The sequence below is a fragment of the Rhipicephalus microplus genome, unplaced genomic scaffold (assembly GCF_043290135.1).
Source record: "Rhipicephalus microplus isolate Deutch F79 unplaced genomic scaffold, USDA_Rmic scaffold_14, whole genome shotgun sequence".
In the NCBI taxonomy this organism is placed as follows: Eukaryota; Metazoa; Arthropoda; class Arachnida; order Ixodida; family Ixodidae; genus Rhipicephalus; species Rhipicephalus microplus.
This window is the reverse complement of record NW_027464587.1, coordinates 37182501-37209763: the sequence shown is the minus strand read 5'-3', so window position 1 is coordinate 37209763 and position 27263 is coordinate 37182501. Positions and strand designations below refer to the sequence as shown.

Sequence of the window (27263 nt, the reverse complement as noted above, 5' to 3'; positions counted from 1 at the left end):
GACAGAACGCCGCCCCGCTCTACAGCGGATGGCGAGCGTCTCTGGGAGCATCGCAGCCGACGAGAAGCACTCATTGCCCTCTCGCTCCACGGACCACCACATGATGGATACGCAGACCAGTCAAGACGCCGATACGCAGGTGAGCAATGAGCACAACCTACATCCATGGATCACTGTTACCAAGAGAGCAAACAAACGCCGACAGCTGCAACCCCAAACCGTACCGACTCAACAGCTGCCTAGCACGCCGCCTGAGCCCGCTCTACGCCAGAGCCGGCCTAAGACGCGTCTACGAAAACTCCCACCGCTCCCTGCCGAGGACTACAATCTAGCAATCCGTCCCCATGGTGGATTAAATCTGAGCAAGGTTAGCCCCAAGACGTTAATTCTCGCCGTAGTTCATGCAGCAAATATGCGCAGTGAGAAGCCTGATATCAAGCTTCGAGTTGGCGAAAATCAAAATGTGCTAACAATAAGCACCTCATCTGAACACATCGCCACGGCACTTGGACGAATCACCAAAATTACAGTGCACGCAGCAACTTACGACATCACCTCTTATGATATTGCGCCTGATAATTCGTGCAAAGGGATGGTCAACGGAATAGGCCATGAAATCACACCAGACGACTTCCTGACAGAAGTTGAAGTACCGGGCTGACAGAAGTTGAAGTACCGGGCTACGAGGTCCTTACGTGCAGACGCCTCGGCAACTCCGGAGCAATGGTGCTCACATTTTGTGGCAAGCGAGTCCCTTTCTTCGTCAACGCGTACGGACAGGCTCTTCGCTGCTACCTCTACAAACGGACTATTCCCCACTGTAGAAAGTGCAACAAAACAGGACACCGCGAGGATGTGTGCTCACAGCCTCCTGACACACCGGAATGCCGAGTGTGCGAGGATTCACTATCACCCAGCAACCACGAGTGACGCCCTTCTTGCATGCTTTGTGGTGGCGACCACCCGATGGCTGCCAAACCATGCCCAAAGCGGTTTTTGCCACCAGTCAACCGACGCAAACTACCCTGGTCAGCTACTCCCACCAAGAAGGCCCAGTCACCATCTCCCAGCCCCGGACGGCAGAGCAGTGCGTCCGGGATTGCAGCCAGGCGAAGGAGCCATTCCAGGGATAAGTCAGGGCCCAAGCGAGGAAACTCGTCATCGCGGAGCGTTTTCGCTGGCCAGCCGGGATCTCAAGGCTGGCACACGGACGGGACAACGCATCATCATGGCCAGCAAAGCGGTTCCCACAAGAAAGCACAAACGGTAAGCTGGGCAGGGCAGTCCCTTCCTCTTCCTCCCTCTTCACACTAGTCCCGCTCCCTCACACAAACATCAACGCAGGAAAGAACACCACAACCAACGCCACCTAGACTACCAAAACCCATGTCAGTAGACGCTCAGCTTCACCCTGACATGTCGTCAACTACGGCACGATCCGACTACTGCACACGAGAGGCGTTGAACGAAATGGCTACTTCTTTAAGGAACGAACTTGCAGCTATGATGCAGGTAGAAATGCAGAAAATGAAGGATAGCATTATGGCTAAACTAACAGCTCCACTCCAACAATTGATCCAGCAGGCCATGCAACCTGCTGTCCAGCAGATTGTAACGGATGTTAAACAGCAGATATCGGCTGCACTTGGCCAACTTAATATTTCGCCATCTGCACCAAAACGCACCACGTCTCTGACACGTGAAACACAGCGACCGCATCCTCACATACGCCCCTCCCGTTTTCTATCACCGTCCCGAGAAACCGTCCCAACAGCCGCAGCTGCTGCAGTCCCGCTTCCCACCACCCTCCACCAAGTTTTAGCACAGTCCGAAATGCCTCCGTGTACTACCGAGGCCTCGCTATTGCATGATCATGGCGAGAAACCGTAGGTCAACGCGTGACACCCCTCAACTCCTACGTGTGTGGCAGTGGAATGGCAGGGGGTCTCGTAGGAAACGCGGAGCTCTAATGCAATTCATTGCGACGCAGCGAATTACTCCCGATGTCATAGCGTTACAAGAAGTACAGTGTACCCCTACGCTTCCGGGTTACACCACATACACGGACGTAACGAACAATACACCACATCACACAGCTACATTAGTTTCTAAGCATGTGGCTGTCATAGAACACACCCTTCAAAGCACCTCCATCTCACACGTACTTATCGAATTAATCCCGTGCTCTCATTCCAGTAGCAGCCTGTACGTGCTTAACGTTTACAGTGCACCTAACGCCAAGAACGATGACTTCGGTCATCTATTTGCACAACTATGGAAGTTGGGTAAACACATAGTTATTGTAGGAGATTTCAATGCCCCCCATCCGGCTTGGGGCTACGCAACAGAAACGCCTAAAGGCCGACGACTCGCACAGGTTCTCGCGATTCATCGCATGACCCTGCTGACAGAACCTGATCAACCCACTCGCCTAGGTAATAGTGTGAGCAGGAACACATGCCCCGACCTCACGATAGTCTAGGGCGTTAGTCACCATTCCTGGTGCAACCTCATGGTGAATCTAGGCAGTGATCACCATATACTGACTACAGATATAGCAGCCACGCGTGCCCTAGAGTGCATCATAAAACTAATGAATTGGGATGCATTTAGGCGTAATCGTACAACTACCCATCAGGACTCTCCTTCCCTAGAGGCTTGGATATTACAACTTCACTCCGATTTTGAGAGATACCAAACTCATCGCTGCGATGACAGAAACGCCGGATGTGGACCGGCATCTGCTACATCTCTGGGGTGTCCACAAAGGCTTGACACGGCGGTGGCGGCGACAGAAACATAACCGAAAACTTCGTCTCCGAATTGCCCAACTAGCTACTGAGGCACATGACTATGCGAACATCCTCACTAGCAACAATTGGCATAACTTCTGTGATCGACTCAACGGCTCACTAAGTACACCTCGAACGTGGCGTATACTCCGTGCTCTTTTAAATTCCACGCAGACAAAATCGCACACTGCCAACGCAATCCGCACCATTGTCCACAAATCAGAGCTCGACGATACCACTCTGCTGCACACCTTAAAGCAACACTATGTATCCACGGGCCCCCGTCCCGCCTACCGTGATTATCCACACGTACACGATACGCCTCTAGATGAGGGCATTACAGAAGCAGAGGTTAGGGCAGCTTTGCAAAGCATTAAGCGCAACACAGCACCCGGTACAGACGGGATTACGTACACACTTCTGCGTAATTTAGATGGCCAGTCCATCGAATATTTAACCGCTTTTTACAATGAACATTGGAAAAACGGCACGCTACCACAGGAGTGGCGACATGCAGAAATCATACTTATTCCAAAGCCTGGCAAGCCGCTATCCCTCCAGAATCTTCGCCCTATATCCTTAATTTCATGTGTAGCTAAACTCTTTGAACGCGTTGTCCTCTCTCGACTACTACCAATTCTCGAAGAGAATCACTTTTTTCCTAATACACTATTCGGCTACCGTCCTGGTATCTCTACACAGGACGTATTATTACAGCTTAAGGAGGACGTGTTGGATAGCCCCACTTCAAACCAGGTCCGAGCTATTCTGGCCCTGGATCTGAAGGGCGCTTTTGACAATGTCTCCCACGACCTTATTCCTGACAATCTCGCTTCATCTCAGTGTGGCTCACGTATCTACAATTACGTCAGGTCCTTTCTTTCTGACCGCACGGCCACTATTGGGATTGAAGACCTCCGTTCGGACGTCATTCGTCTCGCAGGCAGAGGTACACCACAGGGCTCGGTTCTCTCGCCCACTTTGTTCAACGTGGCTATGGCTAAACTCCCTTCCCAATTACAACAGGTTCCCAACATCCAGCATGCCATCTATGCAGATGACATTACAATTTGGGCAACCAAAGGATCAGACGGAACCATTCAGGACGCCCTACAGGAAGCTGTCTGTGGTACAAGACTATGCTGCTGCCGGTAGCCTTACGTGCTCAGTGGATAAGTCGGAGTTGTTATTGGTATACAAGCGGTGCCGCAAAACCGCTGATTCTCCTGACATTTCGCTGTTTTTTGATGGCCATCCTATCCCTCTGGTACCACGAATTCGCATTTTAGGCCTCTACCTTCAGTCCGACGGCAAGGCCTCGCACACTACACACCTTCTGGCTCAGCAGATGACTCAAGTTACACACATGACCCAACGCATCACCAATTGCAGGAGAGGCCGAGGCCTCTGTGAGAAGGATGTCCTCCGCTTAGTACAAGCACTCATAGTTAGTCGGCTCACCTATCATCTTCCCTTTTACAATCTCACGCTAGCTCAAATCACAAAGATGGACTTCCTTCTACGGACAGCTGTGAAGGCGGCTATCGGCTTGCCTCCACACGCATCTACACAACGCCTCCTTCAATTAGGAGTCCTCAACACCTTAACCGAACTCATCGAGGCCAAGCACAACAGTCAGCTCCAACGGCTCAGGCAGACCCGTCAGGGCTGCGCCATCCTGTCTCGTCTTGGCTACCCGATTCCTCAAAAACCCGCACAAGTACCGCGACATAAACTTGCTTCTACTGTCCGCGCACTCATCAAAGTGCCTTCGATTCCACGCAATATGAATCCCTCCCGCCACGCCGGTCGTCGACGTGCCCGAGTTCAGGCTATGACACGCGTCTTTGGTGATGGTACCTCAGACTTACAAGTACTTTACACTGATGCAGCACGCTACGCAGAGAAGTCAGCCATGTGTTTAGACGTGACAGATGACACAGACGCCCTTGTGGCGTCTGCCACACTTCGAACTACAGACAGTGGTCTGGCAGAGGAGGGAGCTCTCGCTCTGGCAATTGTTCACGCTACGACACTGTCACAGGACTACCCTGTCACTATTGTAACAGATTCACAAGCTGCTTGCCGTGCTTTCGCTCAAGGACTTGTGACTGCACATACACACAATATCCTCTCTTCTGTCTCACCGTCCGCATTACGACCTGTGCGTATCGTCTGGACTCCTGGACACGCCTCTCTTATGGTAATGAACGCGTTCATGCGGTTGCCCGAGAGCTGACCGGCCGGGCTCCATTGGAAGAGCTATCTAATACAGACGACGCATCGACAAAACCAGTAAACTACAACGCTACGCTGGAGTACTATCGACAGAGATGTTATACGTATCCTCCCCCTCATCCTTCACCTAACAGAGCAGATGCTGTCGCTTGGCGGCAACTACAGACCAATTCATTTCCTTCCATTTATATGCTAAATCGCTTTCATCCGACTCTCTACCCCTCCTACTGCCCCTTCTGTGGATCCGTACCGACGGTGTACCACTCCACGTGGGAATGCTTTGCCCCACAGGGCGTTCCTCCCATTCCCAAGCCCACCCATTCCTCTTGGGAGTCTGCACTGCTCAGCTTACGCCGGCAGGAACAGCAGCAGCTGGTCCAGCGGGCTCGCAGGGTCGCGCAAGGCAATGGAGCCCTGGACTGAGGGCCCCATCCAAAGAAGGCTCAGTGTGCATTTGTTATTCATCATCATCATCATCATCATCATCATCATCATCATCATCAGCCTGACTACGTCCACTGCAGGACAAAGGCCTCTCCCATGTTCCGCCAGTTAACCCGGTCCTGTGCTTGCTGCTGCCAATTTATACCCGCCAACTTCTTAATCTCATCTGCCCACCTAACCTTCTGTCTCCCCCTAACCCGCTTCCCTTCTCTGGGAATCTAGTCAGTTACCCTTAATGACCAGTGGTTATCCTGTCTACGCGCTACATGCCCTGCCCATGTCCATTTCTTCTTCTTGATTTCAGTTATGATATCCTTAACCCCCGTTTGTTCCCTAATCCACTCTGCTCTCTTCTTGTCTTTTAAGGTTACACCTACCATTTTTCTTTGCATTGCTCGCTGCGTCGTCCTTAATTTAAGCTGAACCCTCTTTGTAAGTCTCCAGGTTTCTGCTCCGTAGCTAAGTACCGGCAAGATACAGCTGTTATATACCTTCCTCTTGAGGGATAGTGGCAATCTACCTGTCATAATTATTACCTGTCATTTGTTATTAATAAATGTTTATTCTCTCTCATTCTCTCTTACGAAGCGCCCAGTCCCGTATTCGACTGTCGGGCGCGGTGGCTCCGTATTCTTATGAAAGTTGAGTGCGTGACTTTATTGTATACAGTGCTCTCGATACAGAATTCCCGATGGGCTTTAATTTATTGCAGGAATCGATAGTACCCAACGCTTCCTCTTATTTCCGATCTACACCGCATTTCCGGCTATTATTAGCGAAATTCTTCGAGGAGAACCTCACGTCATCAGAAAAAACGAATCCACGTGGTTTTTTACGTATTCGCCTAAGATGACAAACGCGAAGGCAGCCTTCTCATCTCTTCTTCTTGGTCAACTGGAACCGGAAACTTTGGAGCCAACAGTGGAGTACTATAACCCATAGTTTCCTGCGCTGTCTACTTGGAGGAACTCAGGCAGTGCGATCGCTCAGCCATCATTGAAATGTTGCGTATTTGCCTATTCTTCATGTTTGGATTGCACTCGTCACTTTGTTAATTGCTGTGTTTTCGAGTGTTGTTCCGGATGAGATATTGGATCGTAAGGAACTTCGTAAGCAAACTTGTATATGTGGGCCTGAAAAAGTTTGAAGACACTCGAAAGAGTGATAAGATTTTTCGCGTATTAGTAAAGTACATCTTGAAAATCCTGAAAGCGCCACTTTTATCCCTACCTGAGACTTGGTAAGCGAGGAAAAGCACGAAATGACGCCACTGTGAGTTTTCCGCACCAAACAACGTGACGTAGTAAATTTTGAAACATTCTGTTGGGTCCCGCATAGCTTCTATTGTATAAAAATGTAGTACATTATCATCTTTGGGTGCCATATACCTAGAAGACGTACTTTCGTAAATTTTCATGGAGCTAATGTCGCGAAAATACGAAAAAATACATTTTGCAATTTGCTACGTCACGCGTGGAGATTTCGGCGCGAAATTTAGAAATGAAACTTCAACCTCGATTTAATCCGCTTATAATGAACTAATCACAGTATAACTGGTGACATCAATTTCTAAAAGTGCAGTTTATCGATCTAAACCCAGTAGTGCTTTCTTTTTAGTGCCCTTTAAATTGACGGAATGTAACTTTATCGTGCGACAAAGTGGCTCCGGGCCACATGGAGCCAAACGGGGCTGAAAGAAGTAAGATTAGACAAATTTGTGTACTGCCCACCATTCGCATGCTGATTGAAGCGTCATGCCGTAACGCATAGAACAACCGCGGCGGCTAACTTTAATCTTAACACATTCCTTAATGTCACTGCGGTTTATTAGGCATAAGGAACAAAAAGGGTGGCGTGATTATCGACATGTCGCTTCTTAATGTGTGCCGGCTCCAGTGAGCCGTCGGGGGCTCCCTGACAGTAAGAGCAATGAATAAATGTGCTTGTCCTTAGGAATGTGCGCCAGACCCAGTGGTATTTTCATTCGCTTGGAGAAAGCTTATACGCCTTTGAGACGATCCTATTAAGGCCCGAGAACGTGCAGCCGCGCCAGGCGGACACTCCTACGTGGGGTGATGGATTTCGAGCCCTCTTTTCGCCTTCACCGTGTTGACTTGACCTTTATGTCGGCGGAGTTGAGCCCGTCAAGAGACGTCTGCTCAGTGTATTTGGCTCGTGCGTGGACGTCGTTTACAGAGCAGTCTTTTTATATGGCATCCGCGAATATTTGACATACGTTGCGCGCATATGATGATTCTCCAACCAAAGAAAAGGACCGAGATACACTCCTCACAATCTTCCCCACAAGGACGACCAACTTTGGGCCGTCCAAAGGTTTCATGACGAGGCCGTTGAGTTTCATCTCCTGGTCCCGTCGTGGGTGCGGCCCGAGGTTCCTTAGGGGGTCATCGCATCCTCAGGACCAAATGAAGTTATTCAGTTAGTCAGAATCAGAATGCAGATGGCGCCTGCTCATCCGAAAGTCGCAGGTTTGATATACCGATCGCGGCGGTCGCATTTTGGTGGTGCCTGTGTACTGAGCGATGTCCTGCACGTTCGAGGCCACCAGATAGTCGAAATTACTGGAGCCCTCCACTACGGCGTCTCCCATAATGACATTGTAGTTTTCATGAAAAGCTCCACTTATTATTATTATCATTATTATTATTATTATTATTATTATTATTATTAGTGCTGTTGTTGTTACAAATAATATTATTAGTGGCGGCAGTAGTAATAGTAGTATTCAAAACGCACATTTACTGCCAGACTATGTGACGATGGAGTCCAATCCTTGCCAAGTTTCGTCAGAAGCACTAGTATTTTGAGTGTGAAAGCTGAACGTCGATTGGAAGAGAAAGGTTGATTCGCTTTTCATCAACGGAGAAGTTGATGGCCGACTGGACACGATTCTTCACTTTGTTTTATCCAGGTGCCGTTTCACGATTTCGAAAAAACGTCATGCTACCATACGACCTACTCAAAAGCTGGTCCTCAAAATAACAGAATCGGTCATTCATTCGATTGGGGCATGGTAATACTCAGAGAATTTTGCCGAGAATAAAAGAATACTTTTTTAATTAAAATAAGCATGGCTGTCCATCATTTGCTATTCAAACTTGTATATTAATATTGATAGCTGCGCGCTAATCTTAACCATTTTAAACGCCACATATGATGAAGTCCCCCTAAACTAGAGGTAGCTACGGCTCATAGAAACCGTAAGCTCGGGTTTCATCACACCTCGATACGAGAAATCTTTCAGCTCTCTTCGTGACCTGTTGAATTAATGTTTGCATTGCCCGCCATTTCAAATTCTTTTTGGGACCACAACTTTCATTGAATGTACCCGGGAAGATAGTGTACTTGTATTAGTGCCCATTTTTATTGTGCACTTTGTTTTGCTTGCTTGTTTCTACTTATTGAGTGTTTTTTTTTTTCATGTCTGTGCTGTTTCTGCACTGTGTGTACCGCTCTACCGATGTGTAGGGGGGGGGGGGAAGAGAGCTTTGTCAAGCAACAACTGAGCGTTTTTTTTTCATTTGCGCAGCTATGTTTTTATATACACATGTCTGAAATAAAGATTCAATTGAATTCAAATGTGTTAAACTGCCACAACGTTACTTCAAGGCACACTACATTTTACTGCTACAACAATGAGTTGTAATTAAATATCTATTGATCCTGCTGTCATGGATGCTCTGTTTCTGCATAAACAGAATGAGAATGAAATTTCGGGGACATATAATGCAATTTTTTTGTACTTATGACCAATTTGTGCAAACGGAGAGATGATTGAACTTTATTCGTGACCAGGCGCGCGTTCTCTTGGTCCAGAGGCGGGTGACGTCCTCATTCCAGGTAGACATGGCTAGAAAAAATATTTCGTGTGTCTCGCGGAAAGCGTCGAGTCGAACAACTCGTGTAATGTGCTAGTGACTTCAGCAAAGTGATAATATGCAACAATATACTGCAAAATCGTGGGATACAAGTTCATATTGTGGGAGGTTCATTCAATTCTTCGAATACTTAACATATTTTGCTTTTTCTGAGCTTTATAGATGATACAAAGAGCAGAAAAAGGTGTACGAAATTACTTACAGAGCGTCTCCTAGGATGAACTTGTGGAACCTAACGGTAAAAACCACCCACTGTGCTTCGCTAGTACCCGGTAGTGAATGTGAGCCATCATACCGAGGTCCACATCAACAGTGAAATTAACCAGGCTTCGGCCAAAATCCCAGACTGGGTGTGAGCCATTCATATGGCCTCCATCATCACCATCATCATTCGGTGTGAGTGTGGCCGCCAAGAGATGTGCGGCAAATAACTAGTGCGTCACCATTGTGCGTCGCTACCGCGATGACGTCATCGCATTTGTGGGAGGATCAGCCGAACGAGGGACCCGGTGCAGAGCAGCTATGGCCTTCGGGGAACGTCGCGGTGGAGACCTTGCGCCAAGCCCTGGTTAGTGCGTGTCAGTAGGGTGTCAGAGATTTAGCGTGGTTGCGTGAAGCGACCTTTAATGTTCGCTAACCGCCGGAAGTACGCAGGGGAAGAACGCTGATTGTATGTATGCCCCGCCGCGGTGGTCTAGTGGCTAAGGTACTCGGCTGCTGACCCGCAGGTCGCGGGTTCAAATCCCGGCTGCGGTGGCTGCATTTCCGATGGAGGCGGAAACGTTATAGGCCCGTGTGCTCAGATTTGGGTGCACGTTAAAGAACCCCAGGTGGTCGAAATTTCCGAAGCCCTCCACTACGCGTCTCTCATAATCATATGGTGGTTTTGGGACGTTAAACCCCACATATCAATCAATCAACGCTGATTGTATACTAAAGAACGCTAACCGCTTTACAAAAGAACGCAAGCACGGCTTCGTTCTTTGCTTACGCTGTACGCTGTTCGAAACATCAGGTGCAACGCTGTGGAAGGTGTGCTAAAAATTCGGTGACAGAAACTTATCACTCCGCGCGTTACGTGGTCAGCTCTTGTCGTAAACGCGCGCGCGTGTGGAGCACGACCCTCCACATCACTCCTCGCGACATCTCGAAATCAAAATACCAAGGAACGGAAAGATAACTGATACAGCCCTGTTGTAACAACTGTATATCGGAGTTCGTCTACTTGCGAGTTATAAAACATGCTCATTTATTTCCGAGCCTAAAAACTAAAAGGAAAATGTGTTCTGGCTTGTAACAACATTTAAATATTTTTCAGTGTGAACGCATCGACTGCAAAAATCTCCCTAGCCTTTACAGCGTTGCACCTGATCTGTGCAACGGTGCGTAAGGTTCTTTGCCTTCAGTTAAGGCGCTGAATCGAGAGTTTCAGCCTACTGTACATGAAGCTTGCGGGCCTAGCATTAGCATTCGTTACTTAGAGGAGCGCCGACACAAATTTTGCGCATTTTTTGTTTCAACAGATAGCTTACGACGCACTTAAGACGATGGACTCGAAACTTGTTTGCGCGAGTGCCCCAGTTATATGTATAGGGACGTTTTTAGAGCGCCCATCGTTAACTTCGGTTTTATAGAGCACCGAGCTGGGCAGAAGCGGTCCCGGTAGCAACGTAACCTCAGCTGGCCACGTGGCCACACAAAACCATGACATGGTTGGGGCAAGCGGGCGCCGCACTGACTGCTGGCACAGCCAGAACACGCTCAGTCGCAGATACGAAGGAAGAAATCGAATGGAGTGCAAGCGCCAGGCATGTGCCAAGCCAACAGACAACACAAACTCGTGAAGTAGGTTTGCTTAAAATCCCGCCGCGTTGATCTCGGGTTCGCGAGGGGCTCCGCATCTCGCTCAATCGCGTAGTATGCACAATAAAATGGATTTTAGATTTCTTGTAGGCTATATTTGCCCTTGATATTTAGATGTATTGTATGTCTCTCGATCTCGCTCATTATTTCGCCTTTTCAATTTTGTGTCAGAGCTTCTTTACCAGGAGCCGGCAAGAGATTAGCTTATGACGAATGCGCACTGGCGCGAAACGCAAATGCGGAAATTTGCGTATGGTGTTCGAAATTAACCTTTCTAATCTAACTAAGCTCCTGTGACGTCGCGCCTTTGTTGCTGCTGGAGCCTGTTGTTTTGCCTCCGACTTCTACCGCATATTTACGTGAGTACACGTGACGTGCGTCACATATACAATTTGTGAATTCGATCGAAGTGTTTCTGAAAAAAAAAATTATTCCTGGAGATAAGACGTACTGGTTCATTTCCTATAGCATGATGTGGGATATTGGTAGGAAACGGTGCGCGAGCGAGAAACCAGACAAAGAAAGACACATAAAGTGCTCTGTATGTGTCCTTCTTTGTCTGGTGTGCAATATGGCGTACCAACATGACTAAGCAACTACTTTAGGTGATCTGGGAGTTGTGCAGATCTAGTTGTGATGAGAAGGGATATTTCAAACAGGAAAGTTCAGCTAAGTTGGTGCAGGTGTTTGTGGTTGAAAAAGTTACGCGTGCAGACAAGGAAAAAGGGTACGAACAACGACAAAACGGAAAAAAACGCTAAAGAAACTGACAAGAAATATAAAGCAACGACTTTTCATCGGAGGTGTGAATTTGAGTGCGCCTTCCTAGGAAAAGCTGCTGCTGCGATGGCAAAGCATGATAAATAAAGTATCGATGGCGTAAACCAATGAATGGTCCGAACTAAAAAGAAATAGGCTTGCAAAAAAGTTTCATTTCACGACACCAGATGTAAGCACATGAAACAAACACATCTCTGCTTGTGGATAGCTTGGAACACACCACCTATCATGATTATTCTAATGTAGTGCATAATTCTGAGCTATTCCAGCTCATACTGCTCACCATAGTGCACCTTAGCAGCGCTCATCATTAAGAAAGATGGCGCATGGTGTGTACTTCTTAATCCTTCGCAGAACAGCTAGATAAGTTTTTCAATGGACGCTACTTGGATGCTCAGGTGTGTTCGAAAGTTCCCCGGCCGCACTCCCGTATATGATTACGTGAAATAGTGGCCTAGGGACCTCCGAAAACTGTTACTTTGCGTTAAGAGAATCATAAATGGTGGTGTGCTGTGAGCGCCGTACGGGCAGTAATGCGAGTGCTTTCTTTTAGTTTACGTACTCTTATGCGGAACATGGGGAACAAAATGTTGCCTTTCAACTTTCAATTCAGTGTTAGTTCTCCGGTCTGTGCTATGTGGTCATTAGTTCGCGCAGCGTATGCATTCCGTGAAGGTGTACCAACTCGAGCGACAAGTCCCAAAGCATGATAGTAACCGCATGGAGTTTGTGACCTGGGGCGCTTGCGTAATGGTTCTGGTAAGACAGTTTGGATGCCGGCTTTATCTTGCTTTACTATGTCGTTCTTGCGTAACACATGTGTATTTATGTCCGTGGGACGTCGCGCTGTAATTACATTTATTTTTATGGGTTGCACATTCCAGAGCGGACCCGTTTTTAGCCCTATATATGGCCGTATCTACATTTCGTCGTTCACAACATGCATCGCATTGCTAAGAATATTACTTGGAGTCTCTTGCGAAATTCAGGCCGGCGTGCCGTTAAACGTATAACGCCTCAACAGGTCAGGTGTTGGAGTGGTTGCACAGTGTATGCTCCACAGGGGCCCGGCCACAAATATTTTATGGGTGGGAGGAACGCTTAACCGTGCTTAGATATGTTCGTGCGTGTTTTTCTATTTGCGTGTGCCTATATACGCCCATGCAAAACTGAAAATTTTTAGGTCCCCCTACCTACGTGGATACGCCAGTGGTGCTGGACTGTAGCTGAACCGAAAGAAGCGAGTTCGACCTCAGAGAATCCAAGCCGCGTCTCCGTTTCGATGGAGGTGAAATGCCTGGAGGCCCCTGTTCTGTGCCATCCCACTTCACTTATATAGGCCAAGGCGGTCGATGTAATCCGGATGCCTTAAATACGGCGTCCTTGATAGCCGGAATCGTTTTTTTGACATTAAACCCCATAAACCAAACGAATGACCACTGCCTGTGTGATCAATCTCAAACTTTTACCGTTTTACAACACCATCAAGAAGTTAGGGCCTGGTTGTCTATTCCTGGCTTTGGCGGCATAAAATGTCACGCCTTAATGAAATTGGCAGGTAGCTCTCGCTAGGAACGTTTGATCTCATCGAATGCGATGGGGCGTGATATAAGTGGTTCAGTCGGTGTTGTTGGAGACGAAACGTTTTTTGCTTTCTATTTTGGCGATGGAATGCGTCGATTGAGCTGTGATGCGTGGGTTACATGTGGTGGTTAATACTATATATTGAACATACGAAAAATAGCCCTAATAAGTCATACTGGCGTCGCAGTCCTTGTTGTCATTCATTGATCCGTGGGCAACACTGCATGCCACTGTGCTATATGTACGCATTTATACTGCACGTATCTCTATAGGTCTCCTTACAGCAATGTACACCATCATACGCCGTAACAGTGCCTCCTCTATGCAATCAATGCCAGCCAGATGCGCCCGATCCCGCCGTTCACCATGCATACCCTCTCCTCAATCCTTTCCTGCGTTCGCCCATCGCCTAGCCTTCGCGTGTGCTTCCCGGTCGTAGGGGAGAGAACCCCTTATGCAGTCGTGGGGCTTTGCGGCCGTGGGGGAGAGAGGCCTTCATATGATTTCCTTTCACGGAAACCATATGAAGTAATTTTTTGTTAAGTTGTGTACAGATTCTTGGAGCGGCGTCTCGCATTCCTTGTGTTGAAAATATTGGCGGTCACTCTGCCTATGTAAAGTATACCGTGTTATTATACAGCTTGTCGCCGTTCGTGGCGCTATGCGGCCAACCAAGGGGGAAGCGTCACTGCAACGTAACATGTGCTGCGCTGTGATGCGGCGGCGGTGTTGCTTCGAGTTACTAAGAAGGGGAACGAAGGAACAAATTTCACGGACGTATGATATCGAAGTGAGAAACACGTCTATTGCATATCTGGGGAAAAGTGCTCGGAAGCACGTGTGACTGAGGCAAGGCTACCCCTCACGCAGCAGCGTATCACGACCACTCCCTGAACTAAAGCGGACCGACGGCTTCCGTTTAGAAGCGCTGTTTGCACTGGCATTGAAAGAAACCAACATAGTGGCCGTCATGAAAACACGGAGACGTTGAAGATTGCGTGTCAGCTGCGAACAACCCAAAAAGCGTTTATTGCTCGCATGTATAAAAGTGGAAAAGGGAAGGATGCAATAGGAAATGTAGAAAAAGATGTAGTAATAAACGCGTGCAGGCGAGCACTGCAAGAAAAGTTGATACCATGAACGGCGTTGGGTCTTGTTCCTTCGCCGATGGATAGTTTTTCTTTACATTGTGGTGCCGAAACCCGAGAATGAACTAGGGATTTGAAGTGTGAATACACTTTATAAGCGACCCCAAACCATCCACCGCCGTCAGCGGCGTCCGCAGTCTTCTCTCTATCTTTAAAAGAAAGAGGACTTGGCGGGCCGCAGCGCGACGCTCTACCGAATAAGCCACGGACGCGACGCTGATAGTCCCCGTCCCCCTTCGCTCGCTCCTCCGCTCTCCTCGCTCGCTGCAGCTGCGCGCGCACCCCTCTCTCTCGCGCGCCCGCCTTCTCTCTGTCTCTAAAGCCCCTAGATGTTGGAAAGTAGCGACGCTCCTTTATCCACGCCGGCACTCTCTCGGCGCGCCGGCAACCTCCTCTTTTTTCACCCCCTCTTTCGCGGAGCCCGCGCATCCCAAGCGCTGAATGGCTGCGGCGGGCGATACCGCCCAGTCAGATGACCCTGACGTCACGAAGAGCGCGCGCAAGCAAACTTCGCGCGCTTTTCGTCAATCACGCACGCCATGAACCCTCCAGGCGCCACGCCAGCCCTGCCGCTCTGAACGTGTTTTTTTTTTTTTTTTTGCGTAGAATCGTGAGCTTCATTTTTCGTGGCAATGCCTGGCTGTTGCACGTATCAGTGCAGCAGCAGGTCAGAGAAAGGAGTAAGATTATTTTATATCCCCCGAGGAGATAGGAATAGGAATGCCGTGCGCAGAAAGCAGTGGATCCACAACATCGGGAGAAAGGACTTCGCCCCTTCTAAACACGTCGTTCTTTGCGAGGTTAGTGTTACCGATTTCGTTAAATCTCTAGATAAAGTCGTACGAAGATTTTAATGCTCTTTGCATCGCTGGACTCTCCGTTCAGTTTAATAGCGAGCACATATAAATATGGATATAGCTGGGTCTGAATGAGTCGCTGAGCTTTTTTTGTAATTCTCTGGGCCCTGAGATAGTTTTCTTGTGTTTTAGCGCGTGCGTTAGTTTTCTTAATGTGTGTAATTTGTAAATTAACGTGTGTAATTCCTACGCATGTGTGTGTGTGTGTGTGTGTGTGTGTGTGTGTGTGTGTGTGTGTGCGTGCGGGTGTGCGTTTATGTGTGTGCATGTGTGCGCCTGCGTGTATGCGTGTGTGTATGTATGCGACTGCATATGCGCGCTTATGTGTGTGTGTATGTGTGCGCCTGTGTGTTCGCGCGTTTCTGTACGTCTGTATTCGCGCGTGTGTATGTGCTTGTGCGGACGTGTGTGCGTGCGTTTGTCTATGTATTCGCGCCGGTGCGTGTGTGTGTGTTCCGCGTTTGATGAGGCAGCTAAGGCTTTCGTCTTAATAAGTCAATTAACAACCGCTCAATGATATCTTGGCAGCAGCCGTAAAGTAAATAGCCATACGCACGGAAGCAAAGTTACGTATCTGGTATATGTATGTATTATGCGTGTATGCTCATATAAAGAAAGAGCCACGTACGCGCTTTTCGTAATGGCTCTCTTCTGATAAACTTTACATCCTGAATTCTGTGAGTTAATTATAGCGTAACATAGTCTTAGAAGCTTCCATCTGAGCGGTGGGTTTTGCTTTTCTTTAACAGACTGAGGTAAGTCCCAAAGTTAATGGAATGCAATATCTCGTCGTTTCATCGTGACGGAAGCCAGGCACGCACGGTGACTTCTATGCTTGCTTTTCGCCAACACAACATGAATTTTACAAAGCGACACTGCAGCACTTATCAAGTTCTCGTCTATACAATGTGCTGCCTACATTACATGCGCTTAATACACATCCGCGTTACAGACAGCCGAAGCGGCGACGGAAAGGTAAACCGCTAAGCCGCCAGCTGGTATGCCCATTTTTTCGAAGCGCTTCCGCTCGTATTTATCGAATCGTCTTAAAAAATATGTCTGCCATAATGTTCTATGGGAAGCCTACTTTCGTCACGACTCTTTCTTAAGGGACATATTCTCGTATAATGCTTCAAGGAGCCGATTAAACAAGCGCGCGCATTGAATCTAATGCGGCTGCAGCGAGCCAGTGGAGGGTTCAGCGTGCCGTGCGCACCGCGCCGGCCGGGAGAGGGGAGAAATCCGAGGAGAATTGAGGAGGAAAACGCGCGCGCGGAGGAGAGTGTCGCTACTTTCTAGATCTAGGGGCTTTATCTGTCTCCCGTCGAGAGCGGGTCGTGCGATGGATGTCCCGGAGGCAACGCTACCATCTGGATATAAGGCGGGTTACTGACACCGATATCAGCGTCACCAACGGATTTTAACTTTACTCCCCCTCATAGCATCACCCCGTGCATTCGCACTTAACCATGTTCACCCTCGGGGAAATGCTTGGGAGTTTTTTAGATTCTTTCTACTGAAAAAAAAAAAGAACTTGGCGCATGCGCAATGACAGCTCGTACGTAAGGGGTGGATTGACACCGCATTTACATTTCTTCCTTCTTAAAAACGGTGCACTAGCCTGCGTGTGCTTGTAGAGCGCCGGAGCGGTTGCGCGGTTTGTCGATTTGTCCCAGGTGCCAGCGGTGTTGGGACTGCAGCAGGGTCATGCTGGTCGGTGACTGGGCACGTTTCTGGGGATGACGCTTCCACAGTTTCGTCGGGGTTCGCGGTTGACTGCAGGTCAAGTTGCGACGCGCCCAGTGTATCGTCTTTGCTGGTAGGGCTGGATCGGTCCAGGGGGGTTCGTCCTGCGAAAATCCTCTACGAGTAGGCACTTGATCTATGTGACGCTTCACGTCGCTTGAGGAGTCTCTACTGTGACCATGCGCCCTCCTGATGGTGCTGTCACTCGTCTTGGCATCCATTGATCAGTAGTTGCGGACATGCACATCACAGTCAGTTGGCGGCAACAACTCGTCACTTTCCTTTTTATAAATGGGCGCTGCCGCTGCAGTGAAGTAGGTGTCCAGCCGCGACTGTATCTGGTATGCGAGCAGCATTTCTGATGGCGACCGTCCGGCTTTCTGTGGAGTCTTTCTCTAATTGAGCTGCCAACGCGTAAGGTTATGCTCGAGCTTTTCGCCTTTCATCTTCCGAAGACCGTCCTTGATTGTCCTGACTGCCTATTCCACCGCTTCACTTGTCTGTGGATCAAAAGTGGTGGTTCTTAAATGCGCAATGTTGCTTTTGGGAGCACACGTTGCAATCCCTTCGTTCCATTATCAGGAACTGGGGTTCTTAGTATCCCGAAGCGGCTAAATATGTCACGGAAGCAGATGATTGTGGTTGTCGAAGTAGCCTGTTTTAGTGGCACCGCTTTTACCCATTTCGTATGAGAATCCACTGTCACTAGAACCATTTTACCTTCTATCGGCCCTGCAAAGTCGACGTGAACATGCGACCAGTTCTCTTCCGTATCCGGCTAGATTAAAGGGGGGGGGGGGGGGCGCTGTAGGCATAAGCAAATCATCAATGCAATTTGTGCATTGCGCTGCTGTTAACTCTATGTCGTGGTCTATTCATGGCCACAAAAACAACGATCGCTCCATTGTTTTCATTTCCGAGGAGCCTTGATGAGTCTCTTGCAGTATATGTAACAAACGCTGCCGCAAGTATGACGACACAATTTCCCCATAGACGGGTTCATGTGCCAGAGACAGCTCCAACTCGTGATTCGCAAAAGGAACCAGGGAAGTGTCAAGATCTACTGTGCCTTTCAGCCAACCGTGCAAGACGTTTTGTATTACTCGTGATAGAAGTAATTGGCGATGAGCTCCTTCACCTCGCGTGTTGTGACTGTCTTCATTTAGGCTATTCAAAAAAAAAAAAAAATAATAGCCCCGCCGCGCTTGTCTAGTGGCTAGCGTACTCAGCTGCGGACCCGTAGGTCGCGGGATAGGATCCCGGCTGTGGCGGCTGCATTTTCGATGGTGGCGAAAATGCTGTAGGGCCGTGTGTTCAGATTTGGGTGCCTGCAAAGAACCCCAAGTGGTCGAAATTTATGGAGCCCTCCACAACGGCGTCTCTCATAATCATATTGTTACGTAAAAATGACACGAGGCGTCTCTCTTCGGAATCTATATTCACACTGATGCGTATAGCATCGACTAAGATGGAGGACAGCGCGCACAACCGACAGACCACTTCATCGTTGTCTTCTGACCGCTGATATGTCAGCTACGTACCATTACCCCCTCCCCCGGCGGTAAAAGCGCCGTCTCGGGGAAAATTAACTACGATATTCAGTAGGCTGCATGGTGGTAAGGTTTTATTAGCCTGATTACGTGCACATCACTGGGTGTGGTTGCAGGCAGGCTTGTGGTCTCAGATGCAGGAATAGGTGACGTCTGGTACCTGGCGGATGATACGGTAAAGACCCGTGTAGCGAGACATCAGCTTCTCGATAAGCCAACTCGACGAACTGTGCACCACAGGAGAACGAGAGAACCGGGTGAGAAGCGAACTTCAACATGCCGGCTGTCGTAGATGGCTTTTTGGGTGGCTTGCGAAGCCGAAAGTCTAGAGCGGGCGATTTGACGTGCGTGGTCGGCACGAGCAATAGCGTCGCGTGCATATTCGGTTGACGGCGTTGTAGTGGTCGGAAGTAGGGTGTCGAGTGGTAACGTCGCATCACGGCTATAGAGCAAATAAAAGAGTGAATAACCAGTGGTGTCGTACTGCGAAGAATCGTACGCGAAGGTCACGTGAAATAGCGCCATGTTTCAGTCATGTTGGTCGGAGGACACATGCATCGCGATAACTTTGGGACGTTAAACTCCACATATCATTCAATAAAAAATACAGGCCTTTTCATTGTTTACAAACACAGCCCCTTGATGACATCTGGTATCGTCCTCCGATGTTCCAAAATAGCGTCGGTGGGCAAGAAGAGCTTTAGAATATAGCTCGCTGATTTGCAGCACTTTTTTTTTATATTTGATACAATATATTCAAATAAGTGTTCTGAGCTGCATAAAATTATAACAGATTCTCTTGAGCTTTACGCACGTTCACTTTATTTGAAAATATAAATAGTGACTTTTTTTTATTTAAAAGGAACTTGAAAACGTACTTTCCATTTCGACGTTAAGAGCTGGTAAATTAGGTGACTGGAAGTTTTCTGGGGTACAACGCTCCAGACCTTGAAAGCGTCTATACTCTTCAGGTACAGGTTCTGTGACGGAATCTTGGCCCCTCAGCTGCAGACTGTTTAACGCATCCGCATTCAGTACCTGCCTTCCTGGGGCATACTCAAGCTTGTAACGGTAACCTCCGTGGTAGAGTGCCCAACGTTGGATGCGAGCTGCGGCCATTGCAGGCGTCTGGCGGTCGTGTCTCAACAGTTCCAGAAGTGGCTGGTGGTCGGTAACCAGGACGAACTCTCGACCTAGGAGATAATCTCGGAATTTAGAAACTTCTATAAGCCAGTGCCAGTGCTTCTCGTTCTAATTAGGAATAATTCCTTTCGGCTTTTGTCAGGGTTCTTGACCGGAATCCGGCTGGCCTGCAAGCGCCTGTAATTGCGTGAAAAAAAAAAAAAACGGCGCCTGTTTCACTAGAGGACGCATCGAATTCCAAATTCAGTTGTCTCCATGGATCAAAATGCACCAGAACCCTTGCATCTTAATGACACTGCTTTGTCTTGCGGAATGCAGATTCCTGTGATGACTTCCACTGTCATCGCGCGTTATGTCCAACTGGTGCAGTCAAAACAGTGTATCTGACTTGTTCGGCAAAAACTTTGAATAAATTGTTTTCTTCCCAATATTAGAACGCAGCTCATTTAGGTCTTCGGGACTTTTTGGCGCATTAACGATAGCATCTACATTCTTCTCAGTTGGGTGAAGGCCGGCTTGATCAATGCAATGTCTAAAATAAGAGATCAATGGCGTCGTAAACTTACACTTATAATACCTGAGCTTTGCCCTATGTTTTCTGAATCGTTCCAACACATTTTTCAATCGTGCTCTGCAATCGCTAACAGTTTCAGAGACGAGGACGTCATCTAAGTAAGCCTTAACGCCTAGCAGGCAAGGGATGATCGTATATCTTTCTTTGAAACGTGGCTGGAGCGGTAGAAATGCCAAAAAGGGGGCCTATATTGTAACAAAGCAGGCCCTCGCGAGTGTTAATAACGCGAAGTTTTCGTGAATCCTCGTTCAGAACTACTTTGCTATGTACGTCTCGCAAGTAGAGCGTACTGCACCACTGGCCAACTCTTAATGACGCAAAAATGTCTTGAATAACTAGAAGTGGCTGCTGTTGTGTGGCACAAGCAGGATTGAGAGTAGTTTTAAAGTCTCCACATATTCTGACCGAGCCGTCCTTCTTCAGAACGGGCACAGTGGGTGTCGCCCAGTTAGAATGCTTGATGGTAATATTATTCCTAGCGACACTAACCGATCAAGTTCTTCCGATACTTTGTCACGTAAAGTGTATGAATAGGTCTTGCCTTACAGAATTTGGGAGCCCCGTCGTCCTTCAGCAGGAGGCTGGCTGGCGGTCCTTTGATCAAGCCCAATGTTTCTGAAATAACATCCTTGTAGGTGTGACGTAGGACTTTAATGCTGTGGTGCTTTGTTTGTGGTGCTGTCGCTTTGTTTTCGTGTGTGACGGTCACTACCGGAGCGCCAGCTTGTTCCAGAAGGATTAGCAGGTCTCGGCCGCACAAGCTTGGTCCGGGGCAGTCGAGAACCGCAAGACCACAGTCAACAGCAGAGTTCGTGGTATCTCACACAAAGTTGCTGTTCGCACATCACCGGCAACCTTCCACTTTAGCAGGATAGCTTTATGTGCGAAGGCTTCAAACTTGGCCAGCATTTGCGATGCTTTTCGAAAAGCTGTCGTGATATGACGCAAACCGGTGAGCCTGTATCGACTTCCATGGACAAGTTCACGCCTCCCCAATTTTGCGTTCGTCTTATTGGCGGCTCAACAGAATTTTCCCGCACTGAAGCTAATGTCCAGATTTGAGCACTGCTGTCTTCTTCTGAACTAGCCTTTTCTACTGCAACCTGTCGCGTGAGGGACTTGCTGAGGGGCGGCCGCATCTTTGCCAGTGCGGCTGCGACACGTTTTAGCCGGGTGACCCCTCAGGCCCCAAGCGTAACGCTCTTCCGTCCGCAGCTGTTGCCATCATGTCAAGAAGTACATTTTCCACACTTCAAACGCTCCTAGCTCTCCATGGTTGATCGCAATATCAGCTTGCGACGCGCTTCTACTTTAAGAACAGGTCTACAGACATTGTCCAGTTTCAGCGGCCTTGCTATCGGCTCTGCTTTATCTAGAGTTATCCCTTTCTTTGTCAGAAGTTGCTTCTGCGCAGCACTCGAACGCACACCACAGACAATTTGGTCTTTAAGTAGTCTGTTCAGGGAATCTCCGTATATGCAATTGTTAGCGATGCGTCGAATTGCGACGACGAAATCGTGAATGGATAACCCCTGTTGCTGACAGCGGCTGAAAAACTAGAAGCTTTCTGCGATTTCATTGCGCCTTAAGTCATAGTTGTGATTTAGCACTTTGACTAGTTCACCATGACTTAAGGCATTGGGATTTGCAGGTGCTATCCTCCCCAGCAGGATTTGGGCCGTTGAGGTAGTGCAGCTACTAGAAGTGCCCTCTTCTTAGCAGAATTTGAAACAGCATTAGCTTCAAAATACGTCTCCACTTTGACGAGGTAAGGCTTCCACTTATCTGGGGCATCTTCGAAGTTCGGAAGCATGTATGAGGCCATCGTTGTCAGCGGTATACGGCTGTGGCTGAATGCTCAGCTTCGGGTTCCTGGTTGTTCGCTTAGCTCGTCGCCACTGTAACATAGCGGTGGCAGCATAGCTGCCGTCATGAAAACACGTGGAAGATTGCGTGTCAGCTGAGAACAATCCAAAAAACGTTTATTCCTCGCATGCACATAAGTAGAAAGATTAAGGATGTGATAGGAAACTAAGAACCCTGCGCATGCGTAATGACAGCGCGCACTTAACATGGCGGGTTGACACTGAATTTTCAACAGAAGCAAAAAAGGCGTTGGCCGTATACACCATGTTATCGGTCATAACGCTCTCATAGGCCGCTCCTGGCCCGTGTGCCATTAAAACACGCATCATCACCGCGGCGCACTGTACTTCTACTCTTTTGTTTACTCAGAGCAAAGTGGAGTTGAGGCCAGTCTGGTCAGATCAGACCTACGTGGCGGGCTATGCATTGGACGAATCGTAGGTATACGAGATCTTTGATCTGCTGTAGCGTTGCCAAAGCGAGTAGGAATGACTGTGTGATCAGATCTATAAGCTCAGTTGAATATCTCAAACTGGCTGTAAGCTCTCCAAAATGAGTTTATGGTTGACTTGGCTGCACAGTCTTCGGAACCGGTTCATATTTGACGTCAAAAATTGAATGTCGTATACCCAGTTGCCGAATTGATATGAAACCAACTGTGTCGGTGCATTGGGGCTGCAGCCCCCCTCCCAATTTTTTTTACATTGTGTATTGGCATATATATGCGCGCACATAATATCAATCCCCGTCCATTTCCATTTGGAAAAATATTTGGCTACATTTGATTGGATAGAATGAATCAGTTGAGAACTTTGTTAGGAAGCTTTTCGGCGTGAGGCTGTGGATGTATGTAGGCCCCTTTTTTTACTCTTGTAAAACAAATTAGGGGACCCTAAAGTTTTACATTTAGGAGTCGAACGCGATAGCGACATCCTGTTCCTAGTGCGTATTTCAAACCCTTAGTGCATGAAACATTTTTCGGATTTGCTATGCACCATTATGCGTGCCCAAAAAGGAATAGGTGCAGTATCGTGTGCGCCTTTTGTAGTGAGGTACCGGATTTTTACTGTTTTCTCAAGCAGAGATGTGGCCGTGTGCACTGGTAGAACATCCGCGTGCCACGCAAATGACCTGGGTTCGATTCCCACTCAGACCCAGACAACCCTGGTTCGGTCCCCGCTCTGCTCCAGGGTTTTTCATCATTTATTTTATTCGCATCGTTCTTCGTTTTTTGGTCACGCCTAATAGATTGATTTTTCGCTCACAACCAACGACTCCGACACCGGAATTTCTGCGAAACGAGCTCTTCAACGCTGTCGCATTAATAGAGGGTCCGCCAAAGAGGACATGGCGTTTAAAAATTGGTGCATGTAAAAAGAAGGGAAAAGAGTTGGTGTGTTAGCGCGGGTGCATCCGACAGACGTCACGCCATTGCGCGAATACAAGTGCATTGTCGTCGCGTGTACATATTTTGCGGCGACATGCGTCGAGGAAGTATTTTGCGACGCTGTGATCTCTCGGCCTGTATGCGATGCAAGTATACGCGCAGATGAGGAGGAGGTTCGGCCCAGTTAGCGGAGTCTTGGCCGTGGTATTTCCGCATGGTTTCACATGACTGCTTCATCAGGCGCCTATGTTTTTTGAAAGACTCCCGTCATTGCTGTTAGTGGTTATGAGCACTGACTGACACGAAATTGTTTTTATTCCATGCATTTCTGGTCCAGCACTCACTTCCGTTTTCTATGTATTCATAGTCTTCTAAAATCGGAATCGTGTGACTCTGGTTCAAGCTGATTTATATTGCGTACGTAAATGTGAGCAAAGCTTTAATTAAAATAAGGGACACTGAACTGTCATGATAACGAAGGAAAATTGAGGTAATTCAAAGATTGTGTGCTGCGGGAATAGCGTAACGGGCCGGAACAAATCTCGGCCACTCGCATTTTTTACGTGTCCTATGAAATACTAGAGACACCAGGGCAGACGGACGCTGACGTGCAAGTGCCGCTACCGGACCCCCAAGTCAAGAAAGAGGGCTGCCTTCAGACTGACCTTTTTGTCCGTGATATGGCGCTATTTCAAGTGCGCTGTGCTTCGAGCCATATGAAGTTGCGAGGGAGTATTGCGCAATCTGATTGAAGCCTGTCTGTGTCGACCACAACAAATGATCGAAACACCAAAGCACGCGGTTGGTTTTAAGCGCGGCGGGTTCCGTTTTATTTTTGGACCACCTCTGGGAGTCTACCTAACTGCGGCGAACAAGCGCATTTTGACTAAAAAGTACCAGGAAACAAGCCTCAAAGTCTTGGCAAAAGTCATTTTCTTGCGTGATACTTTGAGCGATACTTTGAGTGAGTAGGTGTCTCCTGAACATATTGCAGCCTCACAAAGTTTGCAGTGAAACAGAAACATAAGGAGAGCAGATACACGTGCCACTCTTCCAACTATGAGTTCTGTGTCGAAGCTTGAACGCTTTGGCACAACATCTATTGGCTGATAACTAAACCATCGACTGGGATTCTGCGAGCACAACCACGACATTGAGGGGCCTATCGACACGGCTACATTTAGAATTTGCAAATTCATACGACTAAAAAATTGGTGGCGTATCTGCCTGCTTCAATGGCAAAGGTCATCGAAAGTCGATGAAAGAATAAAACGTTTATTTGACGTTCTGCTTGAGAAAATTGACGTCACAACGTTGCATTGCCAGTGTCGCGTAATAAGAAATGCGCTCATTATAAATAAATATGTATACATTTTAGAAATAAACTAACACACTACCTAATGACCTTGTACTGATGTTGCCGAAAATATGCGTAATATTTATTTTTTATTTAGAATGTTGGCACGTATGAATGCAGAAACCAGATGTAGTGGCTGGTCGCTTAGAAAGTGGTTATACGGGTTGCGAATTTTGACGTCGGGGTACTATAGTCTTTAAAAGGCTGTTAACTGGACGCAGGGTAATTTCCCCGAGATATACGTGCGCCACTCGACACATTAAAGGGACACTAAAGTCAAATAACCACTTACGTCACAGTGAAAGCTCAATGTATGACAACGTCTAAAATGACAACATTATCAACAGTGGCCTACTTACCGAGAAATTAAGGTAAATGTACAAAAACACAAGCGCCGCAGTAGGACATTTTCAAAATGATCCCAATGACATCAGACGGACCGCCTACAATTCATCACTAGTAATGTCTAACTGCACTAAATGGAGTGCTTTCCGTGCATCAAGAGACACAATAAAATGCCGCTTCTTCGTTTCTGTTTGATTCATGGAAAAAAGAACCGCTGGGCGTTACTATGAGGAAGGATGCGAGTGGTCCAAAAACTAAATTTTTGCGTGTTACATCGGACAGGTGGTGCCATCTAGCGGGGTGCAGTTGAACCAAAAACGTCTGCAATCTCGTAGCCAATAGCGGGAAATTGATCAATGGCCGTTGTTGCCTCCTATAGCTCCCTCTGCTTTGAGTCTTCCGCTACTAGCTCAATAAAGCCGGGCAACTTGTACACGGCAACAGTAACGTGAGACGGTCCGGTTGGTCCGCTTCTTGAGGCGGGTAAATTGAAGTGCGCTAACTCGATGCGGACCACTAAAACGTGATTTTATTTCAAAATAGGCCTTTCCTTGACACAAAAGTAACACTACCAGGTTTCTGGACCACTATTTCAACAATCAACGTCGATTTTGTAGTTGCCTTTAGCGTCGCTTTACTAGTCACACCCTTTTGCGCCACCTTTATTGTGAAGAAGGGATCCATAGGTGCCCCAAAACGTAAATAAATATGCTTTGTTTTGTTGCTCTGGAGAATGGCCCGTTTTATTATTTCAATGAGTTGAGTGTTGCGTCTACGTTTACTGTCCTTTTTCGGTTCTCTTTTTTGAACTTGCGCTACTAAAGTATGCGTTGCGTGGTATTGACGCCACGGGAGTCACGCGTTGAGCGTATGCACTGCTGACCTCTTGTCAAGGCTGGTTGCGCGACGTAATTCTAAGTCGCATCTTCCTGCGTGCTTCGAACTTTGGCCGTGTCGGCACAATGCTTCCCGAACACACACACCCGCTCTTTGGGAGAACGTTGACTCTTCCGCGTCGTCTTAAGGTTTCGCGTGCTCAGGAAAATGTGCATGCGCAAAAAGAAAGGAAGCACAATGCTCTCGCGTCAGAAAGGAGACCAACGGCTGCTGGATAGTCGGCGATCGTACATCGGCTCCTAGTGGATTGTGTGTTTGGCGGACAGAGAAAAGCAAAAACCGCAAGAGCCGGCAGCGAACGAGTCTTCGCGCGGACACGTCGACACCGATGTCACGTGCCCGTTGGCACGCATGCCGTCTCGCCCTCGCGCAACATAAAATGGTGTCCATTGTTGGGGCTCAGCGCATACTTCCGGTACTTCATTGCTCGCTCTCATTCTCCCAAGGGAAGAAGAAAAAAAGTGGGTACGCTATTGTTTGTACTCTATACTATATAGAGTAGCCCGCTGTCTTTCCGAAGAGGGAAGACGCGTGATGTGTGTTCCTATTGGCTGCTTTTGTTATTTTTTGGCTTGCGTTTCGAGTACCGCCAGCTGTCAGCGAGACGGGCGCATGCCTTTGAACGCGCGTGCAACAATATTTCATAGCGTACATACGCAACGAGAATGTACAGAAAGCGTGGCCTTCATTGAACGATTTGATCCCGCGCGCGAACAATGGAGGATTACATACATGAATACAACCCTTCGTACGTAGTCACTTTCGAAAGACTAGAGACTGCCGAATCTTCGAA

At 48.0% G+C, this 27263-nt stretch overlaps 1 protein-coding gene across 2 annotated transcripts in view; it reads left to right on the top strand.

Moving 5' to 3' along the window:
* The window catches only part of Fim (plastin-2 fimbrin), an 89967-nt gene that overhangs the window by 36869 nt on the left and 25835 nt on the right, over positions 1-27263 (top strand). Inside the window, exon 1 of one of the 2 annotated variants that reach the window (XM_075882982.1) lies at positions 9797-9941. The exons of the other annotated variant lie outside the window; for it this stretch is intronic. Coding sequence (XP_075739097.1) covers positions 9837-9941 — 105 coding nt within the window. The 5' untranslated portion in view covers positions 9797-9836. Of the gene's footprint in view, positions 1-9796; positions 9942-27263 lie in introns of those variants that run through there. 2 annotated transcript variants of the gene reach the window in all.